This window comes from Euleptes europaea, chromosome 6 (genome assembly GCF_029931775.1).
Source record: "Euleptes europaea isolate rEulEur1 chromosome 6, rEulEur1.hap1, whole genome shotgun sequence".
Classification (NCBI taxonomy): Eukaryota; Metazoa; Chordata; class Lepidosauria; order Squamata; family Sphaerodactylidae; genus Euleptes; species Euleptes europaea.
This window is the reverse complement of record NC_079317.1, coordinates 56298886-56316910: the sequence shown is the minus strand read 5'-3', so window position 1 is coordinate 56316910 and position 18025 is coordinate 56298886. Positions and strand designations below refer to the sequence as shown.

The window sequence follows — 18025 nt, the reverse complement described above, 5'->3', positions numbered from 1 at the left end:
AAGATGACTCAAAAACTAAAGTTGGCGTAAAATGAGTTTACTAAGTGGAACTATCCAGACTGACAGCATTGGTTAGAGGTAAGTACTAAACTTGGAAACAAGAGCATAATACTGTATAACTTGCTTTAAATAATGCAATAAAACCTACTTAGGGCAAGTGGATAGAACTTGTTTTAGTTTTCATAATTCTGTGGTTTTTATGTTACTTGTTTTTTACTTTGTGAGTCACCTTAGGTGAGCAGGTTTCTGGATAAGTCACATATACATCTTCAGATATAAGTTCTGTAATGTTATGAACTCCAGTAGCCTTTTAGCTCAGTACAAATCTCTTGCCAGCATTCTGGAATATACATGTGAGCTGTAGAGTAGCTAAATAAGGTGTTTGCCTGGAAACAATAATTTTCCATATGTGATTGGCTAATTAAAGACATTTATGTATTATTCCATCTGTCTAATTTTTTAAAAAAACATACTTGGGCTGGTTTTTCTTTTCCTAGATATGCAGGACAGAATTTGTTTTCAAACAAGAAATGGGTTTAGATATAGAGAGAAATGTCTGCAACCTGGATTTTAGTGCCTGTGATAATGAGTCTATTAGGAACCCACAATAAAAAATAAATTATATGTGTCATAATGCTTCATCTCAGATATTTCTCCCCATGGTTATCTCTTAAATGGAAAATCAGGATTCAGTTCAGCTCAATTTGTTTGATAAATGGTTATGGTTCTGTTTTGTAAGAGTCAACTAATCTTTAGACTCAGATTGCTTTTTTATCCAGGTAATTTTTTTATAGGAGATGTGTTAAGTTGGATCATGTGTACCATTGGCTTTTTACAGATATTGAGTGATCTTTGCCAACAGATGTTCTGTGGACAGCAGAGGTTACAGTGTTGTAGTAGAATATGTGAGGTCCATGATCAAATCACCACACTGCCATGAAGCTCATTTAGTGTCTTTGAACCATTCTCTTGTGTAACCTACCTCATAGGGTTGTTGTGAAGATAAAATGGGGCATGCTGCCCTGATCTTCTTGGAGGATGGGTAGGATAAAAATGTTAAGAGAATGTGCTACGGAGAAGGTTTTTTAAAATTTCTATACATGTAAATTAATGTCTGATGCTGTAAGTAATCATAGGTTGACTACATAACTGCATGTAGTATACATAACCATTTTAAAAACTGAATATTAATGTTGTGAAATGCCTAGTTTTGTGTGGACATTCAGAACTTTGCCCTCTCATTTGGCAAAGGCCACTAAATGAAATACCACTCCAAACCTTATTCTGTCAAGTATTTTAAGAGCCAACAGGTATAGTGGTTCAGGTGTCGGACTAGGACTTGGGAAAACCAGGTTCAAATCCCCACTCGCGCCGGGGAAGCTTGCTGGGTGACCTTGGGCCAGTCACACACTCTTGGTCCTGACTCTGGCTAGTATTTGCATGGGAGACCTCCAAGGGATACCAGGGGCATGACACAGAGGCAGGCAATGGCAAACCACCCCCAACCTTTCTTGCCTTGAAAACCCCACGTGGTTGCCGTAAGTCAGCTGTGACTTGACGTAAAAAAAACCAACTGGATCCTTTTTACTTAGGTTGGTGGGTCGAGAGTTCTTCAGTTATGTATGCCATTGGCGTCCTACAGATATTTGAGTGAACAACATGTTCATCCTAAAATTTCTTAATGTGACAGGATTGTGGGTGGTATAAAACTTTAATTGTTTTATGTTTACTTGCAGGAAAGGTTAAAGTTGGTCACAGTCCTTGGTGCTGGCCTCCTTTGTGGAACTGCCTTGGCTGTCATTGTGCCTGAAGGAGTACATGCGCTTTATGAAGATATTTTGGACGGTGAGAGAATAACTGATTGTTCTGGTACAAAGCGTTCTGAATAATTAAAGTTGACCTTTTGTTGAAGCACCAACCTTTAACTACCATAAGAGTTCTTTTGTGCTTAAGCTTTTTTGTAGTCACTTCATATTCCGTTTATAAATTACAAAGTACTTTCAATTTCAATGATTGTAGGATAACTTTACGCTTTCTATTTTTACTTTTAAGTACTTTATAGACCACAATCAGAATGCAAAGAACCGTGTAAAGAATTCTGTGAAATAAATGGAGCTTTAGGTCTTTTTTGCTTGAACAGCAAATCCATGTATTGCATAGCAGAATTTTTTTAAAACGGGAGTGTCAGAAACAGTTTGTGATACAGAGGTTCAAAGACAAACAGTTTAGATTCCACCACTCCCTTCGTTTGCTTGTTACATTTTGATCCTTCCTTTCCTCCAAGAACTTCAGGTGGTAGATATGGTTCTCCATCCTCTGCGCTTTATCATCACAACAGCCTAGCAAGTTTGGCTCATGTGAGACTAACCCACAGTCACCAGTGCGCTTCTAGTCAAAGTAGGGAGTTGAACCCTTTCCATCCAAGTTGGACACTCTGCTGCACCAGCCTCGTTTAAGCCACCAAGGATCTGTAACTTCACATGCAAACAATTGCAGCTGTTGTGGATGATGGTGGAGTTTTATGGAGCCACTCATGCTGAGCTGGTGGATTTTGCAGTTCTGTGATTGTTAACCCCTTAACCAAGAAGTGGTGTTAAATGGACCTGGAGAAATGGGAGGGGAAGTAGATGAAACTGTTTCAGCCTTCTGCAAGTCTATTATGAGTATTCTTCAACCTTAATGAGTTCAGTTACCCTGTAGTATCTTTGTACATCTGGAATGAGTGGACACTTCCCCATGTGTTTAAAGTTGCCCGAGATCGATGGTTTTATGGATGTATCTTATGTACGTATTCCTGCTGTGCCAGTACTTTCAAGATGAGGAAAATGAAGATTTGTAAGAGGGAATTCATGTCCTTAGATGGTGTAATTTGGTTTTGAAAATATTGCCACAAAGCTTGTGTGTATTTGCAAGGCAGATCTGAGATCAAAACGATGTTTCTGATGTTAATAGAGCCAGCATAATATAATGGTTAAAAGCGGTGGTTTGGAGCAGTGGACTCTAATCTGGAGAACCGGGTTTGATTCCCCACTCCTCTGCATGAGCGGTGGACTCTGAACTGGGTTGGTTTCCCCACTCCTACACACGAAGCCAGCTGGGTGTTCTTGGGCTAGTCACCGCTCTCTTAGAGCTCTCTCAGCCCCACCTACCTCACAGAGTGTCTGTTGTGGGGAGGGGAAGGGTGCTGGTTTGATTCTCCCTTAAGTGGTAGAGAAAGTCGGTATATAAAAACCAACTCTTCTTCTCCTTAAGTAGCTAGGTTCAGCTGAACAAATTGTGGATAATGGTATGTCAAGACAATGGGTATATAAGTGGAAGGCATCTAACTAGCAGTTAGGCTATATAGATCATGACAAGTCAAGTGCTTTAAAAACATCCCTTGAACAGAGAAATGTGATACAAATGAATCCTGCAATTTGCGTTTGAGAAACCTGAACTGATCCCTTTCTTGTTCTGCTCATCAACCTGCCCTCTCTCCAGCTCTGTCTCCTTCTTTTCTTTCCTTCTAAAGATTAGAAAAAGAAGCATCAGTTCTATTATTCTGGGCTACAAAGCATGTTACATAGCTATCTACCTTCTAAGAGGCTACTGTTAGACAGCTGGGCTATCACCCCAGTGCTCTTTCTCTAATTCAGAACCAAGCTGGACTAGGAGGGCACTATTAGTGTGCTACCATGATCGAGAAAGGAAGGAGCAGTGTATTGTGATATGTTTAGTTCTGCATGTGACATACACCTCACCTTGCTTAATCCTTGGTGCAAAATGAAACTCCTCTGAAAACTGGGAAATATTTGTGTGTGTATGTGTGTAAAGTGCTGTCACGTTGAAGCCGACTTATGGCAACCCAATAGGGTTTTCAAGGCAAGAGATCAGTGGAGGTGGTTTGCCATTGCCTTCCTCTGCATAGTAACCCTGGTATTACTTGGTGGGTCTCCCATCCAAGTACTAACCAGGGCTGACCCTGCTTAGCTTCTGAGATCTGTTGAGATCAGGCTAGCTTGGGCCATCCAGGTCAGGGTGGGAAATATTTAACAAAATTCTAAATTTGTCATGGAGTGCCTGTGTTAGATTGTGTTTTCTGTTTTCCGTTAACTAGAGATGTTGTTTAAACTAGTCTGCCTTCAGGTTTGTTAAAGACTACAGAACAAGTACAATCTGGTGCAGAATATTACATGTGGGGAAAGCATTTTGCTTTCTTAATAAAGACTTTAATTCCCAGGGTTGATAGGTTAAAATTCTAGGTGCCTGGTTGTTTGAACACGTGGCACAGGGGGAGTAGATACTTGTGCTTCAGTGCAGCTGCCTCTATAGCTGGCCAGTTGTGAGGTGACTAAGCTAAGCAAAAATCACAATGAGGTATGGTCCATAAGTAGCCAGGCAAAGGAAAGCCATTCAATGAGGCGTTTAGCTGTGCTTCATCAGGCTCCCCAATGATAATGAATGCTGCTTACTTGGCCTGTAATGCTTGTTGAGTGTCTAGGAATTCTGAATCACCACAATCTGCAAAGAATTTATTTCTCAGAGGGTGGTTTTGGGGTGTGCTTTTTTTTTTTACCTCAGCATCTGAATGAAGACTGACCGTGCCATCCTAAACCACACTGTAAGACTGACCGTGCCATCCTAAACCACACTGTTTGACTTCAGTGGATTTGAAGTGTAACCCTATTTGATTGCACTGTTGCTTTGCTGTGTTATAAGTGAAGTTTGTGGGCTTCTAATAGTTGGTTTGGTGGTTAAGATTTGTTACTAAAAATTAACTATAGCGAAATACACTTTTGCAAGACAAAGATTTTAAAAGCTAAAGACTGAAAATGTACTTTTCCTACTTTCTACTTCTTAGCACTTTTATACTGCGGTGATGTTGGCAACTAACATAAGGGTAAATTTCATTGCCGCAATAAATTGGCATGCTCAAATGTCTTTGTCCAAATTAGCTCAGGATAGATTTTAAATTATGCTGGTGAATCTCTTCATAAAATCTGAAAATGCCTGTGAAGACCGTAGGCTGTCAAAATTGTTAGACGTTGAGACTCTTGAGGCTTCTGTAGTTGTAATTCCAAATTGTCCTATATCCTTTAGCGAAGCACCATCCAGTCAGTGAGACACAAAAGGTGGCTGAATCTGAGAAAGCAGCAGAAATGCCAGTGGTGCATGACCATGAACTCGACCATTCAAGATTACATGCTTACATTGGAGTTTCCCTCGTCCTTGGCTTTGTCTTCATGCTTCTGGTGGATCAGATCGGCAGCTCTCATGTACACACGGCAGATGGTAAATCAAGCTTTCTTGACAGGCAACCAGAGTGAATTATGAGTCTTGAAATAATCAAATAGCTGACTGCTCATTCTGGTGTTCACTGTTTAAAGAAAGAGTAAGCAATTTGTTCAATACCGAGTGCCAAAATGAAAATGGTTCCTTATGGGGGTGGGGTGGGGGAGGTCAGCTGTATATCAGTTACATAATATCTTGAACATAGTGAGTACCAACATTCATGAGTGTTCTGGAGTGACCCTGAAAAGAAGTGGGGAGGAAGGTGGTGTTTTGAAGGAAAGTTCAGACAATCACGTATGAATTGGTGTCTTAAGGCTTTGCAGTGAGATGCTTGTTCCAAAATTTGCATGTTGCAAGTAAGAAATTAGTTGAAGGGGCACAGTGAATGCATTTTAAACCAAGATTTTATTTCAGAAGTGTTTCAGTAAGTTGATAAGTTTTTTTTAACCTTATATGATAAAAACCATGTTTATAGTTGGGGTGTGTTGTAGAACGAGTAAAAAATTCTAAGTGAACAAGCTAATACTGAGATAGTATAGCATAATTTTTTTTAGATACTCTTTAAAGTTTAGTGATCTGTGAAAATGCTATAATTGGAATTGGCTAAAATTCACCATATTATAAACTAGAAGGGGAGAAAGCAGTTGGAAAACTAATGCTCCTTGAAAAGGGACAGCTTTATATGTGGAATGCTCTATATCATATTCCAGAATTCTCAAGTGCTTCCAGTGAATAGAAGGTCTGATCTAGGACTTAAGCTGTCACCCTTTCTGGACAGGGTTGTAGTTCCTGTGAAGGAACAGGTCCATAGTTTGGGGGTGCTCTTGGACCTACTGTTGGATAATTAGGTGGCAGCTGTGGCCAGGAGGGCTTTTTACCAGCTCTCACTGTTTAGCCAGCTGCAGCCTTTCCTGGGCAAATAGGTCTGGCCACTCTGGTGCATGCCCTGACTACATCTAGATAAGATTACTTCCATGTGCTCTATGAGGGGCTGCACTTGGGAAAAGAATCAGAAAGGCAAAGTAATTTCTGAAGTGTTCATAAGGTATTAGTTGAAGACAGCATCATGCCTCAGTGACCGTATCTATTCTTTGTAAGCAGAAAGCCCTTGTTCTGTCCCTGGCATCTCCAGTTAAAGGATCTCAGCCAGTGTTTGTTTTTATCTAAAACACTTTTAGACCACCTGTCCACACAACATAGGGTCCCCAAGGCAGTGAACAATAAAACCATAAAAACAAATTAAAAGCACTTTTTCCCCTTTCAATTTACAGCAGACTTATGGCTACCCCATGAGGTTTTCAAGGCAGGAGATATTCAGAGGTGGTTTGCCACTACTGCCCTCTGCATCCTGACTCTGGACTTCCTTGGTGGTCTGTCAGCCAAATGCAAACCAGGGCTGACCCTGATGACAGCAGGCTAGCCTAGGCTATCCAGATCAGGGTAAAAATATATAGATCCAAAACAATTAAAACAGACACGCAAATGAGGATCAGTGAGAAGCAGTGGGGGAACACCAGAGAAAACAGAAGTCTTCACCTGCTGGTGGAAGACAGATATAGAAGGGTACCATTTAGGGGATTGAATTCCATAAATGCAGTGCCATGTTGGGAAAGGGTCCTGAGATGCTGGTGAGCTGCTGCCGGTCAAAGTAGACAATACTAGATGAATCAATGATCTAAGACAGCTTCACTTGTTTGAGTTATAGCTTGTTTTTATTTGAAAAGTTATGCTTCAACTCATGTAACATTTCTCTTCTAGGATATTCTCCATATTTGTTTGTCTTATTTGGTTACGATTTCTTAATTATTTCAGACCCAGAAGCAGCAAGGGCAAGCAATTCCAAAATCACTACTACACTGGGATTAGTTGTTCATGCTGCAGGTAAATTATTCTTTTCCCCTTCTTTTTTCCCTGAAAAGACAGGATATCCTGGGCCTGCCCATGGATTACATTAAACTTGTCTTGAATGACATGTCATGGTGCCAGTAGTCAACGCTACTCGTAGGTGGAAGGTCTTCTATATGTTGCTTACTGTACTTTTTGTGTGGATGAGAGAGCCTCAGGGATATATATGTTAAAAGCGTACATTTGGTGCTTGGGAATGCCTAGTTGGTTACATGGGAAATCCTGCACAAGCAGTTACCACTGCATCAACATTAGGTGTACCATGGAGACATGAGGGAGCTTTCTCTGAGCTGAATGAATGAATGGGGAAGCTCTTACTGTTAGGGGAGCTGATAGTGAAGATCCTGCATGTCTAAGAAGCCCTTAGAAGGATTACAGCACAGTCCTATGAAGCCTGAGCCCATGGAAGTAATAGGACTTGCGTAACTAGGATTACAACCCCTCCCCAACTCTCAGGAGGCAAAGAGAGCCTTTATTGTGACCGTAACTGAAATGGTAGGAAAAGTTGCTTGTTTGGCTAATTTCAGTGTTCTAATATGGGAGAGCTTCTAACAGTTTAAGATAAGAAACTAGGAACAAATCTGGTATGCATAAGGACAATGGTGTTCTTGTGGGCATAAGGAGCAGACATGATTGTTTTGCGTGTTGATGCAGAAATTGATTGGTTCATAAGTCAGTTGAAGTTGCTTTCTGCTGTCAAAGTGATCTTAGATTTATTTGTGATTTTGAGCAAGAGAAGGCAAATTAAGGTGTGATAATGATTTATAGTAGGTGCACTATGAGACTTAATCCCAGAAAGCCCTTATAATTAATGGATAGATTAACACGTTTTTTGTTTCTCTCCCCCACCCCCCGCATCCCCCTATGAAGCGGATGGTGTTGCCTTAGGGGCAGCTGCCTCCACATCTCAGACCAGCGTCCAACTAATAGTGTTCGTTGCAATTATGTTGCATAAGGTAAGTCCTGTACATGAATCTTTATTGGCTTCTAACACATGGATGATATTTACTGATGGGAGTAATTTGTTTGAGTTGAGAAATTGTCACAAGTATAAATTAAGATTCAAGAGCTGTGTATCTGAAGAAGAGTTTTGGGCAATTTTTCCAAGCCAGTCTTCATTTCTATTTGCATTAAGTGTACAGTGCCCAGTAATAAACTAGCAGGCTCCTGTGGGAATGACAAATGCCACACATTGAGATCACCCACAGGTCAGGTAGGGGTCTGTAGGACTCCCTGCTTATGCTGGAAAGCATCATAAATTAACTCAAAGGTGTGGGGGAATCCTCGAATATTCTGGCATTTTTGCTGCAGCAAAGAGACAATGGTGGGAGCAGCTCAGTGTCCTTTAAAAAGTGGGAGGGGCAGCCTGCTCAAGCGACTCAGAGCTTAGAAAACATTGGGGAGCGATATGGGGGGGGGGGTGAGGTTTCCAGATAATGCTTTTAAAGTTAAATTGTCTAGGAGATGGCATATTTGCAAACGCAGGATGGGATGAAGCAGCAGGAATTCACACACTTGGGATGGCATGTGAGTTGGCTATAGGTAACCAAGGAAGATCTCTCTCTCATACTGAAAACCTCAACTCATTTGCTCTGTGGAAGAAACAAATTGACATTTGTTTGTATTATTTAAAATAATAACATATTTAGGAATTATGTGCAAAGGGGCTGAAAATAAAACACTTAGTACCATTATATGTATTTGTTCTATGGCCACACTTTGGAATACCTTGTGTCGTTCTTGTCAACTCATATTAAAAGAGAGAGAGATTGTAGAACTGGAAAAGGGTAACAAAAGTTGTCTGAAAGTTGGAGTTCTTCCTGTAGGAGGAAAGTTTGGCTTAGAAAAACATTTGGCTTACTAAAGAGTAACTAAGAAAAATGTTTTGTGAAGAGTGGCTTTTCTGTAGTAGAACTGTGGGTGGCAGCATGATATTTATTGGTGGTTAGATTTGGGCAGCTTTGATGCCTTTGATCACACATGCTTTGGGATAATGCAGCAAGGCTCTTGTTTATGCTTGCATGTGTGATAGCAGAAATGTTATGTGCTCAGTGCCAGTTTTCCTCTGTTCCATGGTGAAGAAATGGGTATGATCCAAAAGGCAAGATGATACATGACCTCAGTGTAATGGTGCGGTCCCATTACCAGTAAATGTGACAACTTTAAAAGGTGGAATTGTTAGTCTAGTTCTTATTTTAAATGAATGGGGAAATTTTTTGCAAAGGTAGTTGTTTGAGAAACTGTGAAATATATAGAAATTAAAGTTAGCCAACATTTCCCCCCTTCCCTAGACACTTCCATTTATCTGATTTTTTCCCCTTCTGAGGTTAGCCTTTGTCTCCTGTGAACGAATATTTGAGTTCATTTCCTTGTCTCAACATAATTTTCTCAACGTATTCACAAAGGCCTACGGGTACATAGCAGTTTCCTTAATGGAGGGAGAGTTCCCAAAGAGCAGTGGTACTCTGTGGTTCACGGAGCTGCATTTACTTTCATTCCTGGCATGAGGCCTGGACCCCAGGGAGGCTCGCAGCTTACCTGCTCCTCTGGCAACAGCTGTTTCAGGGTGGAGACCACCCGCCAGACTCGAGCCCCACCAGGCAAGGGCCTTGTCCACTTCCCTGGGACCTGAGGCAGGTGCCACATTGGGGGACAGTGCCCAGAAGAGCCACAGGTGGCATGTCAAAGAGCCACGTGTATCTTCTGAGCCACGGAATAGTCTCACTGTCATAGAAGTTGAACAATGAGGGGAAAACATCCTGGTTAACACTAATTTCTGTGTTAAAGCTACATTTTAAATAAAAATGCGGGGCTTCCAGTGAAGCCTAAATCTTACAGAAGTAGCAGCAGAAGACACTATTTTGCTTTGTGTAGTGCTAAGCGTTGCATTATCAAGAAGAGAGAAAAACATTCCTGCTAGAGTAGAAGCTTGTAAGAATACTCTCAGTTTTTTAATGAAAAGAATAAATATGATTGTTAGATTGTAGTTAGCTTATATTTACAGTGTAGTTAGTACCATTTTGAGGCAATTGTAGTTTGTAGGATCCAACATGTTGATCACAACTTGTTCGTTATTCATACATAATTTTAAATTGCCAAGATCTTTATATTAACTATTTTTCTCCTCTAGGCACCAGCTGCCTTCGGCCTAGTCTCTTTTCTTATGCATGCTGGTCTTGAACGGAATCGAATCAGGAAGCACTTGCTGGTTTTTGCACTAGCAGCACCTGTTTTATCGATGGTGACTTATTTGGGGCTAAGTCAGGTAAAAGTTTGGAGAGATTTAACTGTCTAAATTGATTAACAGCTGGGAAGTCTGGCAGATGTTTATGAGAGTTCAACAAGTGCTTACTTTCATCACTTATCTTTTACCAGCCAGTTGAATGTACATATTGGGGAATGTATATTATAGTTAATTAGGTACTGCTTAGTCATTTAGTTTATGTATGGCTTCTGAATTGCCAAAAATTGTGCTCTGACTGACTTAATAGGTTACTGAATTTTATGCAAGTTGTGTCTTTAGCAAGCATGACGGTTGTTCCTTTTGTGAATGTCGTTGGAATGGGAATAAATTATTGTATTTTATAATGACAAATTCCAGAGGAGTAGAGGTGTGTGTTTTAAAGTGAAACAGACAATCTGTTTCAAGGCTTAACAGATGTATTGTAGCATAAGCTTACATGAGGCAGAGCCCTGACTGAGTAGACTGTGGCTCACAAAGTCCCCAGCACTTCGCTTTCCAAATAGTCACTGCAACAAACTGTAAATATTCTTTTTTTTTTCATCCACAGGTATATATGCAGTAAAATTAAGATCTTGAAGGGACAATAAAGCAAGTTAGCTTTGTTAGAGTCATTTTGTTTTTCAGTGGCAGAAGTCTTCAGGAAGTAACGTTTTTGCCTCAGAATCAGTAATAACCATAATTGAAGGGACCAGTCTTGTTTATTGACTCATTCCTCTCCTTGCCTTCTTCTTTTGCAGAGCAGTAAACAGGCTCTTTCAGACGTCAACGCCACTGGAGTCGCCATGCTTTTTTCTGCAGGGACTTTTCTCTATGTTGCTACAGTTCACGTCCTCCCGGAGGTGGGTGGCATGGGCCATAGCCACAAAGCTGAAGCTGCAGGAGGGAAAGGACTCAGCCGCCTGGAGGTGGCAGCTCTAGTCCTGGGCTGCCTGATTCCTCTGATTTTGTCCATTGGACACCAGCATTAAAGACCTGAAGTCTAGCAACCTGTTCCTCAATCTGACATGAGCAGCAAGCGTTGGCTGCCCTTTTATCATTGTCTCTCTTACCTTGTTAACCAACCCATCTGTGTAAGGAGTCAGAGAGAAGCATGACCGCAGAAGGAGGAATTCTGGGAGAGCTTTTAGTGTAGCAGGCCGTACTTTGGAAAGCCGGATATTAATTCTGCTTAATATTTCTGAAGATAACTTTAATTATGACTTCCTGCCCTATTCTCAGGGAAGCTGAAATTTAGATTGATTTCATGGCAGATGATTTGGGAAGAACTTTGTGGTTCACAATGAAATCATAATCACCAAAGTATTCTGTGTGTCAGCATTTACAGCTGACCTGTTGACATTGGATGCTGCCTTCAGATACATGGGACTCCTGTTCACCTCCTCAAAATTTTACATGTTATAATGATAGCACAGGCTATCTTGGGAAGATAAATCTGATACAAATCTTGGATAAACTGTGAAGAAATGTTTGGACAAAGCCTGAGAACAATTTAGGAAGCATAAGTCTTGCTAGTTAAGCATCTGGATGGGAATCTTGTGTTGCGTTACCTGGAGGTAACCTTGTTGTGCCCCTTGAGTGCAATGATCCATACAGTAGAATAAGCCAGCAGCATTCGGCTGAGAGCTAGGTTATTCTGAACTCTGATGAGCTGGTGCTTATTGAAATGGATACGGTACCAATTTATTTGGAAAGGCTTGGTTCTGCTGAGAATGTTAAATACTGGTCAGCTGTAGCACAAAGTGTTTTTGCAGAGGTAGATGCTGTGGGCACAGAGTCCTTAAGGCTTACCGTTATTAGAAGCAAAGTAAGCATTCTGAATGGATGTGAGGCTGTTTGAACTGAGACTTTCTGTCTCACTTTTGGAATCTTTGACTCAGTGTTGACAAGAGTGCAGCTCTGGAATGCAGTGTCAGCTTTTGCATGTGTGCTACCTTTGGCTAATACATTTTTTTTTTTTTTTTTGGGAAGAAACAAGCCATGGGCAGAAACCTAGAACATCCAAAGGTATATGTAGGTCCTCAGCACACAATTTTTACATCTTTATTTCCATTGCCAAATGTTTCTCTGTTTGGTCACATTTTCATTGCAAAAAAAGATCAAAGTATAAAATAACAAGTTTATCCCTGGTGCCGGTTATTTCTCTATGCTAGACTTCTTCCCTACACCACCACCCTGCTTACAATCCATAACACAAACTTTCTTCCATTCCTTGTTCACATCCTGTGCTAGCTTGTCCGAAAATAATGGTATGGTTCTGGGTGAGGGTTTGTCTTCAACTGGTGATTTCTGCTAGATGCTTTGATATTGGCCCAGTCACAGCAGTCAAGATCAGGATGTTGCTGAGGATCTTGGCTTTGGGGTTTCTGTTAGCATTAGAAATTTAGGTTTATCAAAACAGAATAATCTAGGATTGCCTCCAAACTTGGTTTTCCATCAGCATAAAGCAGTTCTGCCAGTGGAAGAGGGAGCGTTTTTCATTTATTTTTGCCCTTCATGTGGATCCTGACTGTCCCCAAGGAGCTTAGTGGTTTGCAGTGGAAGGCAGGAAAGTTATATCCCTAGTGGACCTCTGCCGGTGGTACATTATATCCAACCTCTAATCTTTTCCTGAAAGTTGATCTGTTGCACATCGGATCTGAAACGCCCCTCTACATAGCCAACATGGCCCATCAGCTACATAAACCTGTTTCGATGCCTGTGTGAGATGGGGAAAACTGGGAGTTGTCAGATGCCTGGAGATCACAGCTCATAACTGGTGGTGCATTGCAGAAGGAAAGCAGTTAATATCAAATTGGCACAGAGAAAATGGTAGTGGTAATTGTTAATGAACTGAAATAGTTACAGATACGTTGCTTTTGAATAAGATAACCCTGAAGGTAAGATTAAAGTATGATTAAAGAACTAGTTTTTGCCTCAGAACTGTATTTGGCAGTGGTGGACAAGACAAGCACTTGATAAGAGTCTGGATTAAGCCACACTTAATTTTTGCAATGGTATTATGATATTGGTATCAGAAATTTTGTTGGACATCAGAGCTGCTTTTAGCATCTGAGTGAGCTCGATTGGAGAACTTGGTATGAGGCTGCCTGTGCTGTATCACTTCATGTTTATGAAAACAATCTCTGCTAAGTCTGGTTTTCTTGCTCACAGAGCCTGGGCTTAGCGACATTGGCAGGAAGCCTGGACAGGACTTCTGTACGGAGAAGGGACAGTGTCTAGAATCATTAACACTCTATGTATTGCGCATTAAGTGAGATTAAGGAAGACATGGGCCATATAGCAAAGAATTGTGTAGCTGAAATGTTTCCAAATGTGCTCTTGTAGAACATCAAGTTTATTGATATGCCATGTGGGTATTGCAAGAATAGCATTACGTAACTCCCCCTTGACTTCTCCCTCTCCACCGCCACTTATTTGACTTGTCACTCTGTAATGATGTGGGTGCCTTGGTGCTTCATCTGTACTGAATGGCTAATTATCTCAATTAAAGTGGTTTTGAAGGATATGGCTTTAGGTATCTTGTCCCTTGTAGCCATGGGAATCCTAACTTCAAGGTATCTCCTAGGTTAAAATAACCTCTCATGTTTTATGTTTCCCCACCTACTTATCAGGATAGTGAAGTTCCACTCCTCAAAAGTCTTATTGGTAAAATTCTGGTGTCAGCAATAGACTTCTGGGAGCCACAGAAAGAGTGGATATTTATAATATCTTCTAAGTCTAGCCTGTGCTTCCGTTACTTCAGTTGACTGAGTTGTGGAAATCAGTCTATGATGAGCTGTATCTGTGTGCAAGATTATGTTCAATCATAACTAAGAACAGTCAAAATAAAGGGAATGGTCTCTTGCCTAACAGAGACTTAAAAAAACAACAACACTTGTTTATACCATCTGTGAGGATGGTAGTCAAACCCAAGGGAGCAAGGATGCTTGGAATTTTCTGAAGGCGATAATGTGAAACAGCAGAAAACCACTCTTGTAAAATTCTCTAGAGGTTTCCGCAGCCTGTCTTAGAGGTATACCCAGTGACAGCGGACATTTTATAGAGGCTGCATAGGAATGGGAAAACTTGAACTAGTATGTTTTGTACTGCTGTTTTATGCTGTTTATTGATGAACCACAGGATTGGGGGTAGGGGCTCAGCAGTGACATTCAGAAGCAGAATATCTGTTTCAAAAGATCAGTTTTTCTGTGTTTTGACCGTGTCTCTGAGGCAGCTGTGACTTTGTGGGTACATGTTCCCTGGTCATAACTGTATATCTGACTGTGTACTAAAGTGTAATTTTGATGTCTTTTCCAAATCATTTGTACACATGAAACCATTCCATGGATGACTGCCTTATTTTTTTGATTTTTTTTCACTTTAATTGTGAATGGTTTAAAAATGTTGTTTTTATTATATTAAACTTTTTATTAGCTGCATTGTTGGAAGAAGTTGGTCTAATTCCTTGTGGATAGTTTTGAAGAGATTAAGTGTTGCTGCTTGAGACACATATGTGAGCCTCTTCTGCAGCTGTCTTTGGATATATACACCTTTCCCCTTTTTAAAGCATAAATCTTACAAAATTGTGTGCAGGGTCTTATGCAAAGCACAACATATTGAGCCACACTCCCAAGTATAGCCTCCAAACCAGATCCCACAATCTGTGTGCTGCTTGCACAATCCTCTGGGTTGGATGGACTTTAGTATACTGTGAGAGGATGGAGCAGCTAGGTAAGGTAGTTGCATCTTTATGCCAAGTAATTGTAAACCATCACTTCAATCATGGTTACATGGTAATGTCTGAACTAAACAATGTACTACAAGGTTCAATCCACACTGCTGCCTTAACCTGCTCCTAGCTGTGAATAGCTATTCCAAGAACCAAGAAATATTGAAAAGGGGGATTCCTGTTATTCTTTGACTGAAAAGCACCTTAGTCAGGTTTACAGTATTTTAAAATATATATATATATATAAACATAGTTAATGCAGGATTCAAGCGGTAGTGTAAGAATGCAACGGATCTATTTCTTTATTGCACTGCATTCTCATTTCACAGTTAAATTTCAGTGGTAATTATGTATTTACTTGGCTATGCTTGGGCATGTCAAGGTAAATGTACTATTAGCATCCTTTGTAAAAAATGCTTGATTGGAAACTTCAGTTCTTTACTAATTTATTGCAGCTGAAGGAAGTTGAAGAAATGACTTGTTTTAATCACGTAAAAGACATCGTCCCAGAGCAGTTCAGTTGACAGCATTACCTTTACAAACATAGGGCACAATCCTGGGCTGTAATAGCTCAGGTTGTGAAGGAGTGCACATGTGCAGTCAGAGGTAGAAAGTTATTACTGCAGCAAATTGCCCATTGAAGTGGGTAATAGAAAAGAGCAAGAGTCCAGTAGCGCACCTTAAAGACTAACAAAAATTCTGGCAGGGTGTGAGCTGTGACTCACAAAAGCTCATACCCTGCCAGAAATGTTGTTAGTTTTTAAGGTGCTACTAGACTCTTGCTCTTTTCTACTGCTAGTGACAGACTAACACCCATTGTGATCTGTCTGAAATTGGTAAGTCCATTTTCCTTCTAAAAGGTGCTTTACCGACAAGGCTATCAGCTGTGGCAGGGAGAAGTGAGCTGAGGGTTGAAAAACTTGGGCCCGGCGAGCCAGACAAGAGTCTACTGCAAGACAGCAGGACCCCTGTACTAATTGAGCATCTTGTATATGTTCGGGGGGCAGAGACAGATGAACTATTTGCCTGAGGTCCGTGGTGGGTTTTGGCAGTCCTGCTGGCTTATTGAACTGGATTTGTAAAAACGGCTCCGGCTACATGAATAAACTTCTTCCTCTGTGCAATGACTGCTTGGAATTGTATCCAGAGTGAAGTTGTTTGGCCAGGACCGTGTTTATGAGTTCTGTAATCACACAGCACAAACTCAATTCACCTGCATTTCAGTTTTCAGTCTTTAAAACAAGTACCTCTTTAGGCAGAGATTTGTCATTGCCATAATTATCCTGTGAGTATCAGAATATGGCCTTGAACATACATTTTGTTTTAGCTGGTAGCTCAGAGGTGGACATATCAGCTTTCTTTTGTGTGTGTGATAGATGAAGGTTCCAGTCCTTTTCTGGTTACTACTTCCACTAAATTAGGAAACAAGGAATAGCTTCCTGTGGACCAACAGATGAGCAGCTGATTAGGACTTGTGAACCGTCATAAACTCCTTCAACTTATTTTGTTATGCCACAACCCTCAAAACCAGCTTGAGAAAGAACTGTGCCTTAATGAAGAGCAAGCCAACGGAGCACCATCAAGAATGACTGCTGCACTCACAGTAGTTGGCTGACTTATTGCATGTCGTAGGCTAAAGTTCTCCAATGAACTGGTTTTGGTCTTCTTTTAGTTCAGGGGGAAATCAAGCCTAACCTTCCTGTTTGACAATATTTCAAGAACCTCTTGGTTTTCTTGCAAGGAGTTGCGTCTGCATCCACAAGAGGGAGTGCTCTGAGCAGAGTAGCTGGGAGTTTTCTGCTCATGTCTTCTTTTAAGAACCAAATACGGCGCATAGGGGAGCCTGGGTGAAGCAGAAGATCTGGCTCATGAGAGTTCTGCTTTATGCAAGACCTAAGATGCTGCTTTTTTTCCACAGCCACATTACCTTTAATTGAATGTTGAACAATTAGTACTGTCTTAAAGGACATAAGTAGAAACCTCTATTCTAGAGCCTCAGTTACTGTATCTACCACACTTTCTCCGACAGGCATGTACAAGCTATACTCTTATCTCACGGCCCTATGAGTTACAGTTCTGTTCAACCTGGTTAACAGGCTGACACACTTGCCTATGATTGGAAATGCATTGTTCTCCATATTGTAGAGGTTGCAGGTAATAAATGTTGTAATAAATGATGTAAATGCATAAAAGAAGAAAATATCAACGAAAGTTCCCTGGGCATTTCCGTATATAACTGAACCTCCCAGATAATCTCCAACAAGTAGGTCTTAATGATGCTTTTAAAAAATGATGCTCTGGCTTTGACCTTGGCAAAGGGGGAAAAGGACAGCACCGACAGTGCTGTTTTTTGTGACCTCGCACTTATACCGTATGAAGAACGCTCCCTCAGCCCATCTCAGAGATTGAATAGGGCAGGTGGGAGGAGGTGGTCTCCACTGTTATGCTCAAGCCAAGTTCTGTCTTTATTGTTGGATCATTATGGGCCTCAAATGTCTGTGGCCATACTGCACAATCATCTTCACCCAATGGTAGTTGAGCTCTGCTCATCTAATGTGATTTTTAGTCTTGTCGTAGACAAGGATATGCCACATTATTAGATTGTATTGTAAGACTGCGTCTGGAAGGTGTGAGTCATACCTTCCTATCACAATTTAAGGAAGAAAGCAAGTGGTCTAATGAAATGGATAGTAAGTTTGGAAGACAGGAAACACGTGGGTATCTACAGCCAAGCTTATGATAACTATTTTTTTGCCTGATTGCTTTCATAGAGTTTACTCCCTATGAACCAGTTAAGTGCTTTTAGCCTGCTTGTTAGAAGGTACAGATAGCTGGGGAGAGAGAGCAGACAGTACGCCCAATGCTTCATTATTAGATGTTTATTTATTTTTCCTCCA

At 40.8% G+C, this 18025-nt stretch overlaps 1 protein-coding gene across 2 annotated transcripts in view; it reads left to right on the top strand.

The window, feature by feature from the left end:
* The window catches only part of SLC39A9 (solute carrier family 39 member 9), a 223257-nt gene extending 211395 nt beyond the window's left edge, over positions 1-11862 (top strand). For both annotated transcript variants that reach the window (XM_056851416.1, XM_056851415.1), the window contains 6 exons: positions 1737-1845; positions 5080-5271; positions 7084-7152; positions 8047-8132; positions 10307-10441; positions 11158-11862. In XM_056851416.1, coding sequence (XP_056707394.1) covers positions 1737-1845; positions 5080-5271; positions 7084-7152; positions 8047-8132; positions 10307-10441; positions 11158-11388 — 822 coding nt within the window. In that variant the 3' untranslated portion in view covers positions 11389-11862. The remainder of the gene's footprint in view (positions 1-1736; positions 1846-5079; positions 5272-7083; positions 7153-8046; positions 8133-10306; positions 10442-11157) is intronic.
* Positions 11863-18025: the final 6163 nt, after the last annotated feature.